The 19,861-nt window shown below is 37.6% G+C and overlaps 1 protein-coding gene across 3 annotated transcripts in view; it reads left to right on the plus strand.

Annotated features, from left to right (window-relative positions):
- Window positions 1–19,861, plus strand: part of SAMD8 (sterile alpha motif domain containing 8) — a 122,498-nt gene that overhangs the window by 94,754 nt on the left and 7,883 nt on the right. For all 3 annotated transcript variants that reach the window (XM_070782003.1, XM_019953981.2, XM_070782004.1), the window contains 3 exons: window positions 33–625; window positions 9,989–10,084; window positions 13,781–13,898. In XM_070782003.1, coding sequence (XP_070638104.1) covers window positions 33–625; window positions 9,989–10,084; window positions 13,781–13,898 — 807 coding nt within the window. The remainder of the gene's footprint in view (window positions 1–32; window positions 626–9,988; window positions 10,085–13,780; window positions 13,899–19,861) is intronic.

Below are 19,861 nucleotides of genomic sequence, written 5' to 3' on the forward strand. Positions count from 1 at the left end.
TTTTTGTTTATTTTCCTATTTTCCCTTGACAGACAGTTGAAGAAGAAATGGCTGTTCCTAATCAACTCTGCATTCGCCGCTGGACTACCAAGCATGTAGCTGTTTGGCTGAAGGATGAAGGCTTTTTTGAGTATGTGGATGTTTTATGCAACAAGCACCGACTTGATGGAATCACATTGCTTACATTGACTGAATATGATCTCCGATCTCCTCCTCTGGAAATCAAAGTCTTAGGGGACATTAAAAGGTTAATGCTCTCAGTTCGAAAATTGCAGAAAATACATATTGATGTTTTAGAAGAGATGGGCTACAACAGTGACAGTCCCATGAGTCCCATGACTCCATTTATCAGTGCTCTTCAGAGTGCAGAGTGGCTCTGTAATGGGGAGCCTTCACATGACTGTGATGGACCCATCACTGATTTGAATTCTGATCAGTACCAGTATGTGAATGGTAAAAACAAACATTCTATTCGAAGACTGGACCCAGAGTATTGGAAGACCATACTGAGTTGTATATATGTTTTCATAGTATTTGGATTTACATCTTTCATAATGGTTATTGTCCACGAGCGAGTGCCTGACATGCAGACCTATCCACCACTCCCAGATATATTCTTAGACAGGTAAGTTTTCTTTCTAGTTACCAAATTTGTAGAAGATAGTTATAATAGCAGTGATAATATATTCATGACAATTAGGTTATTACTGTTGCTTTGGTTGATATATACTTTCCATTTACTTTATCTGGTAATAGTAAAGATAGTCTTTGGAATTGCCTTTTTCCCTTAAACTAGACCTTAAGTCTAGATGAGTAGAAAGAACCACTCCTTATTTTATTTTTCCATGTTATATTTCTATTTTTCTATGTTATAGCTGTAATATTTTCTATATTTACGTTATAGCTCCTTGGGCACTTCATATTTTAAAAGGGTTTCCTGGAGTGTTATTTGTAATAGATGGAATTAGGTTATTATTTTTTTTTTTTTTTAAAGATGAACAGGGTTTTGCTTTTCTAAAAATGTGGGGAAGTCTCCTGTGTCATCAAATAAATTAGAATTATCACAGATGCTACAAACTGATTGTTGATAGTATTCTGTTGGTTTATAAATACTGAGTGCATAAAAAAGAATACAGTATATTAAATGAAAAATAGGAATAGAACAAAACTTGAAACTATAGTTTTTTATATTTGTGATTTTAAAACGTCTTTTTAGTTTGTATTGCTATCTTATTTGTTTTTATAAAATATTGTACCCTTCTGAAAGTGCCTTATAGTATATGGGTTTTTTTTTTAATGAAGTGAATTACAGTGTCCACGTTAAGGTGGCAGAATGACATATATATCATGTTTTATTCTCTCTCAAGCCCTGACAAAAAGCATAGTGAAGAAGTTATGTTTGTTTGTTGGTCATAAATTATAAACACAAGGAAAGGGCAGATAAGAGAGGAGAAAAGAGCCGTACATTTTTGAATGTTTGAAAGCAGATGGGTGAGTAGCAACAAGCAGAGCTAAAGTAACCTAATTCTAAAGCAGCCATCAGGAAAACTGAGAAACAACCCAATCTAAGTTGCAGATTTCTCAAAGCTCTGGATACTATGAGCTTTGAGAAAGGGTGATGCTAAAAGAAAAAAAAAAAGAATTGAATGAAAGCTGTTTAAGAAACTGTTAGATCCTTGTATCTCCTTCCCTGTTTTATTGTACACATTTTTTCCAACAGAAGACCCTAAGGAAGTAAAGAAGATAGCATGTGGATAAGAGTACTCTAGGCAGAAGAAACAGCAGGGTGCAAAAGTCCTGAATTGTTAGTAGGCTTAGCATGTTTAAGGAACACCAATTGAGAGATGGGGAGAACAGTTGGAGATGAGATCTAAGAGCAGACAGGAATCCAGACTGTCTGTGTACTTGTTGACAATTGTAAGGACTTTAGCTTTCATTCTAAGTGAAGAGGGAAGCCATTGAAAAGCATTTAGGATAAGAGCAGAGTGATCTAATGCCCATTTTAAAAGGGCACTCTAATGGTTGTTGCATTGAGAACAGCATGAGGATGGGGATGGGAAAGCAGAGGTTAGTTCAGTTATTGGAATTCATCTAGACAAAGATGAGGTGAGTTGGATTAGGATAGTAGTGGTACACACATATATGTGTGTGTGTTTGCAACAAGATTTGCTGATGGATTTGCATGTAAGGTGTAGGAAAAAGAGAGAATTCAAGGATTATTCCAAGATTTTTGACTTGAGCATCTGGAAGGATGAAGTTGCCCTTTATAGAGGTGGGAAGACTGTGGAAAGACTTCCAACTTCTTGGAGAAAAAAGTGAGGGTTTGGTTTTAGACATGTCATGTTTGAGGTATGTTTTACACCAAATCAGATGTCAAGTAAGAGATGGGAAGATGAGTTAGAGTTCAGAGAGTCTGGGCTGAAATTTGGGAGTTACGAGCATAAGTAAAACTGTGATAATTGGTTAATGTCTCCTAGGTAGTGAGTTTAGAAGGGAAAGGAAGAAGATTGAAGATTGATCCCAAGAATAAGTATAATATCTAGAGGTCAGAAGAGTAAGTCAAAATCAGTAAAGAAGACTGAGGAAGTCAGGGCAGAGAGAGCAAGAGAGTATTCTGGAAGCCAAGTTTGTTTGTTTTTTAAGTATTTTTAGAAGACAGGAATAATTTATAATTAACTGTGTCAGATGCTACAGAGGGGTCAAGTAAGATGAGGTTAAATGACTGTTGACCCTGACCAGGGCAAAAGCCTGATTGTAGTGGATTCAAGAGAGAATGTGAGACTGGAATATACCCAAAGGTATATCTCCACACATATGAAGCAGCATATGTACAAAGTTATTCATTGTGACATTATGTGTAAAAATTATAAATATTGGAAATACTGTAAATGCTTATCCACAGAAAACTGGCTGAATACACTGTGGTATACTTACACAACAGAGTATTATCTAATCATAGAAAAGAATGAGGAAGATTTCTGTGAACTGATGAAATGGTTTGTAAGAAAAACTCAGTAGCAATGAAGCACCATGAGCATCCAGATCATGGTTCCTAAATCCCAACCTCTACTAAAGGAACAGACCAGGACTCCTTAGAGAAATGGCTGATTTTAAGTTTGGAGCATGGTAAGCATAAAATGAGCATGAAATAGATCTTATGCCATAAAGCAAGGAAGTGGAAACCAATGGAAACCTATCAAAATAACATATGATCTGGTTTTAAGGGGCTCCCACTAATCAAATTAGGACAGTCAGAACATCAAGAAGCATAATGATGGTAATGAATTATAGTATACTAAGAATCTATGAACCCATAGTGATAAACAAAACCAAGAAGAAGTTCCTCAAGGGAATTATAAGAGAAGTTGAAGAGCCAAACCCAAACACAGTACATGAACTTTAATTGGATCCTTGATCAAGAAAAAAAAACTGCTGGAAGAACATTTTAGGGATAATTAGGAAAATTTGAATATAGATTGCATATCAAATGATACAATATAACACTAAGTATTACAGTTTCCTGGGTATAATAGTGTATTGGGTTATAAAGAAGGTACCCTTGATCTTAGGACATATATGTTGAAGTGTTTAGAGAAGAAGTGTCACAATGTTTGCAACTTTTCAGGAAAGATTTAGTCTTGGAGAGAAAGTATGTGTGTGTGTGTGTAGGTATGTAAAGAAAGAGAGAAATAAAGCAAATGTGGGCAAATGTTATTGTAAACAATGAATAAATTTAAATAAAAAATATAAAGTGTTTATTTAAAGTTTTTTGTTGTTGTTGTTATCAGAATTTTTCAAAGTTAAAAAAAGAGGAAGGGCAAAGAAATGATGTGAGAGAGAGAAGGAAAATGGGAGGAGAGAAACTGGAAACAATCAAGTCTTACAGGCCCCTAAAAGTTTTCCTGTAAGGGCAGCAGAGAAATGGAGCTGTAGCTTGGAGAGGAGTCACCAGGGTTTTATTTTGGATGGACCATATTGTATAGCGTGGCTGTTGTATTGATGATGGGAATGACCCAATTTAAGGGAGAGAATATGAGAGGGTATAATTGATGGAGTAATGTCCTTAAGTAGATAACAAGGGGTTGGATCTTGTAGGTGGGTGAGGCAGGTCTTTCTTAGTGACATGATCTATTCATTCATAACAGGGGAGGATAGAAAATATGGAAACAGATATAAGATTGCCAGTTGTGTTGGTAGAGCATGAGGAAGTACTCTGCTGATTGTCTTTATCTTCTCTGAAAACAGATTTAGAAGAGAGAGAAGGTCAGAGGTTTGAGGAGAAAGGATAAGTGTGAAATGGCCGTCTATGAATGAATAGACTTGTGTGATGTAGCAGCAGCACTAAGGGCCTGCTTGAAGTTAATAGGTTGACTTCGTGTTTTTTCACCACTCAACTGCACAGATACAGGTATAGAATAGGTAGATAGTTGGATTTCGGTGGGGTCAAAACTTTGCTAGGCAGTACAATAAAGGAAGAAGAAGAAAGTGAGTGAGTATAATGACTGACTTAGGTGGATAAGGAGGTATGGGAGGATATGAAGTAGGTGAAGGACAGAAGAAGTGTTATTAAGATCTATGGATTTTGGGTCTCAGAATTATTAAAGTTGGAGAACTAGGAGGAGTAAGATGGAAAAACAAGAAATGTTGGTTAGTATAGGATTCTTGACCTTGAGCTGTGAAGAATAATCTTGGTGATGACAAGATCCAATTTATAACAGTGGGTGTAGGTCACTGAAGTAGAGTCAAAGAAGAAGTTGGAGGAAAAGTAAAAAGAGGAGTGAGAAGAACAAATATCACAACAGAAGAAGCTTTGGAGTGATATTGAACCAAAAACTCAAATCTCAAATCAGAGAATGAATGCTGAGGTTCTGTAGATGACTATAACAAGGCATAATGAGAAAAAAGAGGGGAAGTGATCATGAGGATTTTATTTTAAAGTGTACAATCGAGTGGGTTTTAGTATATTTATAAAGTTGTGCAGCCATCACCACTACTTCCAGAACATTTTCAACACTCTAAATAAAGTCATATTATCAGTCCCACCCCATTTCCCTTCTCCCTCTAGGCTCTGGCAAGCAGATCTACTTTCTATGGATTTCTTGTGGACATTTCATATAATGGCCATACACAACATGTGGCCTTACTTTGTGTCTGGCTTCTTTAATTTAGCATACTGTTTCTAAGATTCTTCCATATGAGTAGTATGCATCTGTACACCATTCCTTTTTATTACAGAATATTATTTCATTGTATGGATATACTGCATTTAACTTATCCATTCATTAATTGATGAATGTTTGAGTTGGGTTCACTTTTTGGCTACTATTGATACTTCTGCTATGAACATTCATATACAGAGTTGTGTATGGACATATGTTTTCAGTTTGCAGTGGGGATTTGAAACCAAATTTTGCCTAACATGCTACAGTGCCACCAGCTACAAAGCCTCATGCTCCTGAATATCAGCTTCATTCACAGGAGAATAGTAGCAGGAGCTGTCAGCATTCCTTCCATATCCTCTTGGATTGCTTTTCCATTTTCTTGCACATTTATACTCCCAGCATCCAGCAGTTGTGTGTCTTTGTTAGAGGACTGCTCTTGGGCTGCTGGGATACACTTTGCCTGCTTAAAAAGAGAACCAGACATGCTTGGAACTTTCCATCCTTAGCAGCAGCTCTTAACCGATGATGTGAGGTTGGGTATATGTATTTCATTTCTCTTTGCCCAAGTTAGGAACAGCTTTTAGGTTGGACCTGCACTGTCTCCCAGGTTCCCCACAGAACTGAGCCAAAGTTGCCCTTGCCTGAGTTTACCACAGAGGTTTGCTTGATGTTTCACCCTTGCCTTGCTTCCTTGCCTTCCTGATCTCATTTCCCCATTACTCTATGGTTTTCCCTTGGGAACATTCCTAATCACTTTCACAGTGATCTTTGTTGTGTCAAGCTTACTTGACACAATTCCAAGAGCTTCAGCACATCATAAACAAAAAATTAGGAAACAGATGCTTTTAGAGGTAGGCCCACTTACATGTGAGGAGAGATAGCTAATAACCATAATAACAAGGGAGGAAACAGAAGCACTGTAAAAAGCACACATAAATTATGGAAAAGCCACATCAATCTCAGGCTTAACTGCCTTTAATTTCTCAGTAGTCCCTGAGGTCATTACCTTGTCCAGTGTAATAGTCTGTGTTCATAGTAATGACTCTGAATTATGAAGGAAAATTAAATTATATCCCGAAAAAAAAGGAAAAACATGTATACTGCACTTTAGAAAACATTGCATCAAAATAAATTTGAGATATTGAAAACACATTTGACAATTTCCTTACAATGCTTCACTAAAAAACAAACAGGAAAAAGCAGAGATGGTGGTTCCCAATAATCCAATGAAGGCAGAAGCAGTGATAATAATGAAAATTTGTAAAGTAGAAAGCTAAGTGCCTATTGTGAGATTAAGGACTAGCAGCGCCTAAGAGGTGAGTTTATTGGTACTGCGGTGCTCCAGAAAAACTTTCAAAACAAGAGGCATTAAGCATCTCTCAAGACAGGGTATAGATAGAAGCTAAATATGGGAGAACTGGTTAAAAATCTATTTAAGACCTGTTCTACTGCAACTGAAGACAGGTAGTTTGTTCTCGAACATAGTTGATGGGAGGGTCTCTGGACTCGGGGACACCATTCCCAGATGAGAACAAAGGGGCGTGTTTCATTGTATTTTCAAGGTGATTAACTATAAATCTATGGACTGATCACAAGACTTCAAGCTCCCTTCCTTAAGTAGCCAGACTAACTTCCCATCCCCAGTCATACCAGCCCCAATCCTCCAAGCAAGGGAACAAATTCCTCTCCGTGGAAAACCTGCAGAAGAGAAAAGGACTGTAGATACTGGAGGGTGCACTGACTTCAGTATTAATAGGTTGTGGCACATGGGCTCAGTAGTTGGGGGTCCCCGCTCCAGAGCATAGGCTCGGTAGTTGTGGCACATGAACTTAGTAGCTCCACAGCGTGTGGGATCTTCCCAGATCAGGGATTGAACCCGTCTCCTGCACTGGCAGGCAGATTCTCTACCACTGAGCCACCAGGGAAGCTCTTGATAGTTTCTTAAGAAGTTAAACATATTCTTAACATAGAACTCAATGATGTCATTCCTAGGTATTTGCCCAAGAAAAATGAAAACATATGTCCATGCAAAGACCTGTTCATAATCACCCAAACCTGGAAATAGCCAAGAATACCCATAGCTTGTGAATGGATAAGGAAATTGTGGACAAAGAATTGTACACACAGTTACATGGATGAATCTGATATATATTACATGAAAATAGCCAGATACAAAAGGTGTTTGGACAAACATTGTTTGATTGCCTTTATATGCCATTCTAGAAGAGGCAAACCTGTAGGCATCAGAAGTCAGATCAGTGATGGCCGCACAGCTGAAAGTAAAGGAGGAGACTGATGACAGTGAAGGGACACGAGAAGCTTTTGGAGTGATGAAAGTGTTCCGTATCTTTATTGTAGTGGTGATTCATGACCGAATGTTTGTCAAGGCTCATGGAACTCTATAGATAAAAATGGTGAATTTTTAAATTAAACCTCAGTAGATTTGACATTAAAAACAAGTTCATCTTGTAGTCCCTCATCTGAGAAAATAATTCAAGGATACACTACATCAAAACTAAGAAGTAAATTGAGAAAGAGGAGGACATGCTGCTGCTATTGCTGCTAAGTCACTTCAGTCGAGTCCGCCTCTGTGCGACCCCAGAGACGGCCGCCCACCGGGCTTCCCCGTCCCTGGGACTCTCCAGGCAAGAACACTGGAGTGGGTTGCCATTTCCTTCTCCAGTGCATGAAAGTGAAAGTGAAGTCACTCAGTCGTGTCCAACTCTAGCGACCCCATGGACTGCAGCCCACCAGGCTCCTCCGTCCACGGGATTTTCCAGGCAAAAGTACTGGAGTTGGGGTGCCATTGCCTTCTCCAGAGGAGGACATGGGATTCAGGAAATAGTGTATCCAATATAGAAAAGAATTCCCAAGATGAGGGTTAAGTTTTACTCTAAGAAACACCATGCAGAAGGAGTAGAAAATGCAGGCGTTCTAAAGAAGGAGCTCTTGGATAGATTTCTCTATCTCAATTCTCAGTTTCTTGATATTCATAGAATAGTCTGGAGGTGAATTGGTGATAGGCACCCAAGAAACAGAACAGGAAGTTCCTAGCTCCAGAGAATTGTAAAAAGTTTTACAAGAGATTGTATTCCATTATCTTAACTATGAACTACACTTAAAATTTTACATTAAGTAAAAGCCAAAAATTATTTGAAACAGAATTATGAAATAATATTGAGAGCATGGGGGAGAGAGAGAATGTGTGTGTGTATTTGTATGTGCTTTTGTGTGTGTTATCAGAAGATACAATGTCAAATAAAACACAAGAATGAAAGTGATTGCCTTTGGGGAGCAAGAATTACATTTAGGCTGAGGGTGAGGCAGTAAAAGTTTTTACTTTTACCATAAAAACTGTGTGCTTTGTTGCTCAGTTGTGTCTGACTCTTTGGGACTCCATGAACTATAGCCCCAGGCTACTCTGTCCATGGGGATTCTCCAGCCAAGAATACTGGAGTGGGTTGCCATGCCCTCCTCCAGGGGATCTTCCCTACCCTGGGATCGAGCCCAGGTCTCCTACATTTCAGGTGGATTCTTTACTATCTTAGCCACCAAGGAAGCCCATTTACATATATACCTTTTTAAAAATTGTTTTAAAAGTTTTAAGTTTTTAGAAGTCATTTAAAGGAATCTTTTATCTGAAAATTTGTATTATGTGAAATAACGTTTTTCCCCATAATGCTAGATAAATAAGGCAACAACAGATTAAAAATACACAAGAGGAATTTTTTTTTGAGGTAATAGGTAAAAGATGAGTCCCTGAATGAAGATGATTGTCTCTCTTCAGTTACTCTGAATAAGGTTTGAGTAGAATGTTAATATCTTCCAGATTTCATGTTTTCTTTTTTAAAATACCTTTAGTTCCTTAGTTATAAAATTAATGTGCCATAGTATGGAAAATTTTAGTGTAAATTAACAAAGAATAAAAATACAACTCAATAATCTTATCATTCAGTGATGACCTATTTGGAGTAATTCATTTCCGTCTTCTTTTTCCACCACACTTCTCATTCCTCCTCCTTTATTTTTCTTCCTTGTTCTTTTTCTTCCTCTTCTCCCCACCCCCTTCTTTCTTTTTAATTGAGAAAAGTGACACGTCTTTTACTGGTGGGTAATCACAGGCGCTGCAGATTTAGTACGGAAAGAGAGATCAATGGAAAAGACAGAAGAAACAGAAATATAAAACAAAGGAGGGCAGAGAGAGACAAGAAAAGAAGTAAAACGAAACAAAAATTCTATTTACTTTGAAAACAAAATACACTAAACAACCAACCAAAAAAAAGAGTAGTTGAGTTCAAGTCCTGACAGTGTGGATTCTGAAATGCATATCACTTAAGAAGTGAGCCTTTTCCCCCCTTCCCTTTTGGGAGCAGTCCTGTATCTGGGTCTGTCATGCTATGGGGAAGGAGAAAAGAGTTGTTACTTCTCTGCAGAGAACCATAACTGGGAATCACAGACAAAAGAGGTTCAAATAGTTTCATAAAACTATTTTATGAAATAGTTTTTTTTTCCTCAGGTTTTCCATATACCATCTTCTAAAAGAAGTAACAGATAAAGAAAATACTTTTTTTTTTTTTCTTTTAATATTTCTTTATTTGGCTGAGCCAGGTCTTAGTTGCAGCATGTGGGATCTAGTTTCCTGACCAGGAACCGAACCCTGGTCCTCAGCCTTAGGAGCACGGAGTCTTAGCCACTGGACCACCAGGGAAGTCCCAAGAAAATACTTTTAAGGTCATTATTAGAAGAGTATCTTATTGAAAAGGGTGGCACCATTTGCATACATGTACTTCATGTCAGTCCAAAAATGTAACTTTCTTCCTTTCCAGCGTTCCTAGAATTCCATGGGCCTTTGCCATGACAGAAGTATGTGGCATGATTCTGTGCTATATTTGGCTCCTGGTTCTTCTTCTTCACAAGCACAGGTACCTCTCTTATTTAAAATTACAAGACTGAAAATGTTTTGACTATCTTATGTAAAGGTCATCAAACCTTGTTTCTTCCTTTGCTGTTTCCTTATTAATTTCCTTCTCTAGTTATTATAACATTACAGTTATTGGTACAGAAAAATATTTTGGGTTTGATCGGCAAAAGAGTCAACCTGAGGTAGTACCTATATATTTAGTAATATTCCAAATATACTTTGCAGGGAAAGATGGTGATATATAGCCATGGGCTAACTACTAACGGTCTAAGTCTAGCCTTCCCTTTCTCTGTAAGCAAATTGGAAATGTCACCGTCTATAGAAGGGTTGGGACCCCTCCAGGGAACAGTCTTCTGTCAGATGTTGGGGTGGAAGAAACTATTCTCTGCTTGAAGGAGGCCCAGTAAAAAGAGAGATCATTTTGCACATCATGCACATCTAGCAAGTGTAGTTTACTATAGATAATATAGGAAATTGCTGAATAGGAAAGGTGCTTCTTTTGTACTTTCACAAGAAATATAAAGGGAAGAATTTTTTCATTAAAAAAGAAAGAGAAGCATAAGAGAAGGCTCCTTTCTTATATAATTAAAAAGGGGAAATTATTTAAAAAATAAGACATAGTGTGAACTCTAAAAAGCAATATAAATTGATTTATTTACAACAGAAAAACAGACTCACAGACATAGAAAACAAACTTATGGTTAGCAAAGGGGAAGTATGTGTGTGAGAAAGGAAGGGTGAGAATAAATTAAGAGTATGGAATTAACAGATACACACCACAGTACTGTAATATAAAATATATAAGCAACAAGGATTAAGGCATAGTAAAGAAAAAATTAAAGAACTGACAAAGTTTGTGGATCTTCTGTCTGTTGTCTTTGGATACTGAAGAAGAATAGGGACATTTGCTTGATTTTTTATTCTTTCTCCTCACCAGGAGGTGCTTAAGGTAAACCACAGCGATGGGCTTTTGCTCCTAAGCAGCAGTTATTTCATTGCTTTGAAGGTGAAAAGAAAGTTTGACGATTGCTGTTGTCACACTTTTAGGCCATATTGCACTTCATTCTCTTTTACTCTGCAGGAATGTTTATAACTAGATTGCTTAAAACCAGAAGTGGTTTAAAAACACGTGTATCACTGCTGCTTTCTGATTTAACTTTGCCTCACAAGACCCTGTAGATCTGAATTGATCCACTCTTTCAGAACAAGAGTTGAGTTTATATAGGAAACCTTGGTAGGTTTGGCAAAGTGCAGCAACTAAATGCAAGTTTTGATGTTTACTTAGTCAAACAAAGTGTTTCTCAAAGTGGTCTTTGTGCCACTTTCATTAGAATCACCTGGGCTCTCGTTAAAACCCAGGTTCTTTGTTATCTTCTTTAAAAACCTCACAAAATGATAACTTGGAAGAAAGAAGGCAGAAACCTTTGCTCTGGACTTTCCACCATATGATAAGAAAATTCTCCATAAATCTTGTGTTAAGATATTTTTATTGCATCACTGAGCTTGCAGGAAGACAGAAAAATCCCAAAGATCCCCAAACACACATACACGTGAAGAAGAAAACAAAGAAAAAATAACCTATGATGTAAAATCAGAGGAATGAATACACATCTTTGAAAAAAGCAGGGTTACACTGGTTGTATTGCCAAAGCTGAGATAAGGAGACTAAGCCTTAGGTATGTAACCAAGTTGAGTGGCTGATAGGAGAACTCCCAGATTAAGCTGTGGATCTTGGAATGGGCTAGACTGTTCTCAAGTCAGTAGTGCTAACTGACTCTCAACAAATTTAATTCTTCTCTGGATGATAGTGTATTCAATTTAGGCTCCTGTGGTTTCTCAAAATGTTGGAGAGCAGGGCCTATTAAGAAAAGTAAGAAATGGTAGAATCCTTCTGCTTTGAGTTGGGACCCTCTCCATTCAGTGTTAGTTCTTCTCTTTCTTATCTTCTTTTCTTCTTTATTATAGTACCACAGCTTCAATAGTGAACCAGAAATGAAGCAGATCCTGCAGAGACGGAAACCTAATCTGAAATAATTTCAGTTTCTAAAATTGTATTAAAGTGACCCCAGATTGTTAAATCCCTTAACAACTTGCCAAAAGAGATATCAGATCTCTCTTTGGGAAGACAGTATAGACTTATCAATAAATTTAACTCTAAAAAATTTTATATACAATATCTGGCACTCAAGTAAATAATAAAAAAAAAGCACACAAGTATGTAAGAGAATATGATTAAAATTTAAGAGATACAATAAATAATGGAATAGACCCACAGTGGATCCAGAAAATGGAGGTAACAGACACAGATTTTAAAGTAATTCTGCTGACTAGTATAAGTAGCTCACTAGTCACCAACTCTTTGCGACCCCATGGACTGTAGCCTGCCAAGTTCCTCTGACCATGGGATGTCCCAGGCAAGAATACTGGAGTAGGTTGCCATTCGCTTCTCCAGGGGATCTTCCCAACCCAGGGACCAAACAGTGTCCTGCATTGCAGGCAGATTCTGTACCGTCTGAGCCAGCAGGGAAGCCACCAGGAAAGCCCCTGCTGACTATGTTCAAGATAATTTTAACAGAATAAAATGGAAACTCTAGAAGCAAACACACTTTTTAAAATCCATGAAATTGAAAATTCAGTAATGAGTATGACATCTGGTTGAATCCAGCAGAAGAGGGGATTAATGAATCAGAAGATAATTTGAAGAAAATATATTTTTAAAGATAGAAAATAGATTAAATTTTTTGGAATACTGAGGGGATAGCCTGAAAAAGGTGTAACTTATGGATAATTAGTTCCTTGAGGAGAGGAGAAAGACAATAAAGCACAAGTATATTTGAAGTGAAAAAAATTAAATCCAGATTTCTGGTCTCCATCCCAGGTGTACACACTGCAGTTTGAAACTTACCTAACCTTGTGTTCAGTACTTTTTTGAGGGTGGGTGGGAGGAGCATTTAAAAAATGTATAAGCAAAGTCTCTGTACTTAAGAATCTTCTAATCTGTTTTCGCTTAAGACATTAAAAAAAATTAACAGTACAAGTGATTTCATGCAGTTTAAAGTTTCTGTTAGAGATGTGCTTAATGTAAAACTTAGTATTAAAAAACAGTATTTTATGGCTTAAATTTAAGAGAAATTAGAGAGTTTATTATATAATTAGTTATTAACCAATTTACAGTGTCATTAATGAGCAAAAAAATTCCCTAGAATCACATATTTAACTTTACTTCTCATTAAGTAAATAAGTTATGACAATATATGAGTACTGTTAACTAACACTAAGCTAAGTGTCAGGCGAGGGACTATCTTCTTTCTTGTGTAACTTTTGCTTTTTCTTAGTCATATTTTCTTAAAGTAAAATGACGCTCTTAGGTCTGCAGTGTCCAACATGGTGGGTGCGAGCTGCATGTGGCTGTTCAAATTTAATTTAGTGAAAATGAAATAAAATTAAGTTCCTCGCTTGTACGTTTCAGATACTCAAGAGCCACATATAGATGGTTTATTAGTGCAGAAATAGTGCATTTCTATCATTGTGGAAGGTCCTGTTGGACACTTCTCTTACATGGTCTCTAAGATTTCTGTCTTCAAAGAATCTAATGGTTTTCCTGCTTGTTCTCCCTCGAAGTAAACATTAGTTGCCTGGGGATATTTTGGTTTGTTTTCTTCTGATCTTTCTTCCTTTTTGGTCACTCTGTTCACAGGTCCATACTTCTGCGAAGGCTTTGTAGTCTGATGGGCACTGTCTTCTTGCTTCGCTGCTTTACCATGTTTGTGACCTCCCTCTCCGTGCCAGGACAGCACCTTCAGTGTACTGGAAAGGTAGCCGCTATCTTCTTTGTCATTCTTCCCTCTTACTCTTAGTGTGTTGATGGCTTAGATGTGTGTATGAACTAAGGCGTAGATTTTGCTTTAAATATTATTAATAAAATGTGCTTTTTAGCATTTTTGGTATCGGTAATAAACATGTAGAAATAATTTGGTAAAAGTCTTAAGCCAGAATCTGCTTCCCTGTTACTTCTATCCATCGATCCTATCTAGTTCAATGCTGTAGAGCTGAAAAAAAGTACAGAAAAAAAGTAGCTTTCAATTATCGTTTTTCCTTTCCCACCATCCTCAGCGTCTTTAGGTGCTCATATTACATGACTCCGGACCTTTCACTGTCTTCATCACTCCTCTTTACAAAGTGTTGTGGGACTGGGGCTCAAGGTCTGCCCCAGCCGCTTCACCCCACATCGTCCCCATGCTAGATCTGGGGAGCTGGGAGGAGTCTTGTGTCTCGTCTTCTGTCTCCATGTAGTTTCGGGTGTTTTTCTGGTCGTGTCCTGGATTCCGATAAAATCAAAGAAACTGCTTTAACTCTCAAAAAAAAAAAAAAAGTGTTGTGGGGACTTCCCTTGGTGGTGCAGTGTTTAAGCCTCTGCTTCCACTGCAGGGGGCACGAATTTGATCCCTGGTCAGGGAACTGGATCCCACCATGCCACAGCTAAGATCTGGCGCAGCCAAATAAAATAAAGTATTTTTTTTTTAAAAAGCAATGCAGTTCAACCATATTCCATTTAAAATATAGTACCCACTACTCTAAACTTTGCTCTTTCAGAGATGTATTTAAATAATGGCTGATTTTTTTTTGTTTTTGTTTTATACTTTATAGGTTGTTTTGGTATACTGTAGACATACCTTCTCTTCTGGCTAAATTGAGAGAGGATAGCTTATACAGATGGGAACAAAAAAAAAAACAAAGTAATGAATTATTAAAGAAAATTTGTTTAAATCCTGAAGATCATTTGTGCTTTGTATACAAAATTGGCTGTTGTGACTCATTAAATTTGGACAAAAGGATTTGTTAGCCCTCTTTTTTAAGCCTCCATGCTTTAGTTATGTGTTCCCAAATATTTTAATAATATACTAACACGTTTCTTGTTATTTTAATGTTGTTTGTAAAGTGTAAAACAAATTAAGTGTCAGTTCTGCCACTGCAATATAAATAGCTGAAATGCCAAGGAAGGAAGACGAAGCAGCTAAAGGAGATCAAGAACTAAAAATATAGCCCTGAGCTGAATGGTATATAAACTTTCTCAAGGTATAAAGAGACTGACCAGTAAGAAAGGAGGAAGGGGTAATGACATTTAGGATTTAGTGTAAAGGAAATCTTTTATTTTTTTAAGGTAAAAGATGCTTTTGTTTCTTCTTCACCCACCTCCCCCCGCAAAAAGGGAAAGTACTTCTAGTTACCAAGTTACATAAACTTATTGTAAAATTTCAAATTTTATAAAAATACGTAAATTAAAAATTCCCTCTTCTTTCACCCCACCCCATAAATAATACTGTTAAAAGTTTATATAGCCACACAGACTATTTTTAACCATGCTTGCACATTGCACATTGTATAGATAGTGTTTTTTAAACAAAAGATAGGATTATATTGCTGACATTGTACTTCAGCTTATGTTTTACTTAACAATGTGTTGTTTACTTTTTTTCTGAAAAAATACATATAACTGTACCTCATCTTTTTAATAGCTGCAGAGTATTCCATTGTACAATTTACCACTGTCCAAGTGGCATGCATTTAGGTTATTTTCAAATCTTACTCTTTATAAATAATGCTGTCATAAACATGCTATTTCACTTATTTAATAGTCTTAAGATAAATTCCTGGAAGTGGAGTTATGAAATTAAAGGACATAGCAATTGTGATACATATTGCTGACATTTTCACTAGGAAAGACCACTTTTTACTGCTGTCACCACACCGTGCATGTCACTTTTCCCATCACACTGCCAGTACTACATTTTATCAATTTTTGAAGTCACTGTCATTCTGATTAATGAAAGATGATGTCTGAGACTTTTATGGTCTTATATTTTAAATTTCAATCTTTAATCTCTTGACTGAAATAAAAATGCACAGTGTGAGAGCTTTGAGTTTGAGACCAGCCTCTTAGGAACTATGCTAAAGAAGTAAGGGAAGCAGGTAGCATATATGTGATCTTGGAGAAAGTGATCGAGCCACACATCTTGGTAGAAAGTTGCTGCTAGGCATGAGGAACAGGTGTCTTAGTCAGTGATTTCAGTGCTTTTTTAAGTATGGGTGCAAGAAATTGTGTTCATAAAATTTTCTCCTTGGGGGGGCGGGGAGAAACTGTCCTGAAGGCCTGCTGCTGCTGCTAAGTCACTTCAGTCGTGTCCGACTCTGTGCGACCCCATAGACGGCAGCCCACCAGGCTCCCCCGTCCCTGGAATTCTCCAGGCAAGAACACTGGAGTGGGTTGCCATTTCCTTCTCCAATGCATGAAAGGGAAAAGTGAAAGTGAAGTCGCTCAGTCGTGTCCGACTCTTAGTGACCCCATGGACTGCAGCCCACGAGGCTCCTCCGTCCATGGGATTTTCCAGGCAAGAGAACTGGAGTGGGTTGTCATTGCCTTCTCCGGTACTGAAGGCCTATTCTGTCTGTTTTCGCAGAACACAGAGTACCTCATTCCTGGTCTCTGTCCTGATGTCCTTTCAGGGTATGTTGAGGGTCAGGGACTACAGTGGCTAATGACTTAATTCTTGTACAACTGGATAGCAAGTGACATTCTTTAGCTAGAAAATCTGCTGAATTTCTGTGCACAGTGTGAAGGAGAGATAGAACAGTTTCCCCCAAATCGATTAGAAGAGATTTTAAAAAAAAATAAGTAAGCTTGTTACAGTGAAAGGAGAATTCCCTGTAGCTGAGGAATTTAATTGCGGGTCAGCCACTAAAGAAAAGGATATATATGCATAGGGCTGCAACATGTGTTACAAAAATAAATTAGATACCATCCCTCTACAGTATGGACAGCCCTTTTTCTGTCTCTAATGACAGTTTTTCATTATCAGTTAGCTTAATGTGGGTATACCTATTCAGATCTGCCCTAAATACTATTAATTGCTTTGAATTATAATATAACCTATTTATTGACCTGTATTTGCAGCAGTCATTAAAATTAGAAAGTTAAGATAATATTATCTATCAGTCAAATCCCTTACAATGAACTCCATAGGGCTTTTACATTGTAATAAAGTAATTGCTTGAAATCTCATTCCCAAAAGTAGTGGGTTTGGAGACAGAACCAAGAACATGCCTGTTTTTTTTTCTAATTTAGTGATGGAAAGGAAAGAAACAGTTAAAGCAAATTTCTCGTCAAAATGTCTCAATTCATTCTATTGTGTTTCAGTTTTTATTTTTCTGGAAAGATATTTGGGGCATTTCATGATTGGAAAGGATAGGGAGACAAGTAATTGGGCAATAATTGCTTTTCTTTTTTGTACTATAGTATTTTTAATTTATTGCAGTATAGTTGATTTACAGTATTGTGTAATAATTTCTTTTTTTTTTTTTTTTTTAACTGGCATCACTTGTTTCCTGTCTTTGGCTGAGATATCTTCCTAGCAATCTGTTCTTCACTGCTTGATTTTTTTACTCTCACTTGCATAACATCTCTAACCCTATTCTCATTAGAGGTCATGGAAATAAGCAAACCATGTATATTTTAGTATCTCCTTTCCTTTTCTCTGATAATAAATTTCTCTCCCTCTCCTGCCATCAACTGAGACAGAAGGGGGAAACTGGTTAGTGTATAATCAGGTGAGATTTCTAATGAATTGGCGATTCTAATGAGATTGTTCCTCTTGTTCATTGGCCATAGAATCTTTAAGATGTAGGGCTCTAGAACTGGACTCCCTCTGTTCATGTCTTTTTACTTATTAGCCGTGTGACCTCTCTGAAGCCAGTTTCCTAATCTACACAGTTATCAGTTCATACAATTTTTGTGGAAATTAAATGCAATAACATAAGGGCATATAGTAGCATGCTGCACATAGAAATGCAAATAAAATTACAGCAGTTTTTTTATATTGTTATTATGTGTCGTTTCCAAGGCAAACCATTCAATATCACAGTAATCCAAGTCTATGCCCCAACCAGTAACGCTGAAGAAGCTGAAGCTGAACGGTTCTATGAAGACCTACAAGACCTTTTAGAACTAACACCCCAAAAAGATGTCCTTTTCATTATAGGGGACTGGAATGCAAAAGTAGGAAGTCAAGAAACACCTGCAGTAACAGGAAAATTTGGCCTTGGAATACGGAATGAAGCAGGGCAAAGACTAATAGAGTTTTGCCAAGAAAATGCACTGGTCATAACAAACACCCTCTTCCAACAACACAAGAGAAGACTCTACACATGGACATCACCAGATGGTCAACACTGAAATCAGATTGATTATATTATTTGCAGCCAAAGATGGAGAAGCTCTATACAGTCAGCAAAAACAAGACCAGGAGCTGACTGTGGCTCAGATCATGAACTCCTTATTGCCAAATTCAGACTGAAATTGAAGAAAGTAGGGAAAACCACTAGACCATTCAGATATGACCTAAATCAAATCCCTTATGATTATACAGTGGAAGTGAGAAATAGATTTAAGGGCCGAGCTCTGATAGATAGAGTGCCGGATGGACTGAGGTTCGTGACATTGTACAGGAGACAGGGATCAAGACCATCCCCATGGAAAAGAAATGCAAAAAAGCAAAATGGCTGTCTGGGGAGGCCTTACAAATAGCTGTGAAAAGAAGAGAAGTGAAAAGCAAAGGAGAAAAGGAAAGATATAAACATCTGAATGCAGAATTCCAAAGAATAGCAAAAAGAGATAAGAAAGCCTTCTTCAGCGATCAATGCAAAGAAATAGAGGAAAACAACAGAATGGGAAAGACTAGGGATCTCTTCAAGAAAATCAGACATACCAAAGGAACATTTCATGCAAAGATGGGCTTGATAAAGGACAGAAATGGTATGGACCTAACAGAAGCAGAAGATATTAAGAAGAGGTGGCAAGAATACACAGAAGAACTGTACAAAAAAGATCTTCACGACCCAGATAATCATGATGGTGTGATCACTGACCTAGAGCCAGACATCCTGGAATGTGAAGTCAAGTGGGCCTTAGAAAGCATCACTACGAACAAAGCTAGTGGAGGTGATGGAATTCCAGTTGAGCTATTCCAAATCCTGAAAGATGATGCTGTGAAAGTGCTGCACTCAATATGCCAGCAAATTTGGAAAACTCAGCAGTGGCCACAGGACTGGAAAAGGTCAGTTTTCATTCCAGTCCCAAAGAAAGGCAGTGCCAAAGAATGCTCAAACTACTGCACAGTTGCACTCATCTCACACGCTAGTAAAGTAATGCTCAAAATTCTCCAAGCCAGGCTTCAGCAATACGTGAACCATGAACTTCCTGATGTTCAAGCTGATTTTAGGAAAGGCAGAGGAACCAGAGATCAAATTGCCAACATCCGCTGGATCATCGAAAAAGCAAGAGAGTTCCAGAAAAACATCTATTTCTGCTTTATTGACTATGCCAAAGCCTTTGACTGTGTGGATCACAATAAACTGTGGAAAATTCTGAAAGAGATGAGAATACCAGACCACCTGATCCGCCTCTTGAGAAATTTGTATGCAAGTCAGGAAGCAACAGTTAGAACTGGACATGGAACAACAGACTGGTTCCAAATAGGAAAAGGAGTTCGTCAAGGCTGTATATTGTCACCCTGTTTATTTAACTTATATGCAGAGTACATCATGGGAAACGCTGGACTGGAAGAAGCACAAGCTGGAATCAAGATTGCCGGGAGAAATGTCAATAACCTCAGATATGCAGATGACACCACCCTTATGGCAGAAAGTGAAGAGGAACTCAAAAGCCTCTTGATGAAAGTGAAAGTGGAGAGTGAAAAAGTTGGCTTAAAGCTCAACATTCAGA

The sequence above is a fragment of the Bos indicus genome, chromosome 28 (assembly GCF_029378745.1).
Source record: "Bos indicus isolate NIAB-ARS_2022 breed Sahiwal x Tharparkar chromosome 28, NIAB-ARS_B.indTharparkar_mat_pri_1.0, whole genome shotgun sequence".
Lineage (NCBI taxonomy): Eukaryota > Metazoa > Chordata > Mammalia > Artiodactyla > Bovidae > Bos > Bos indicus.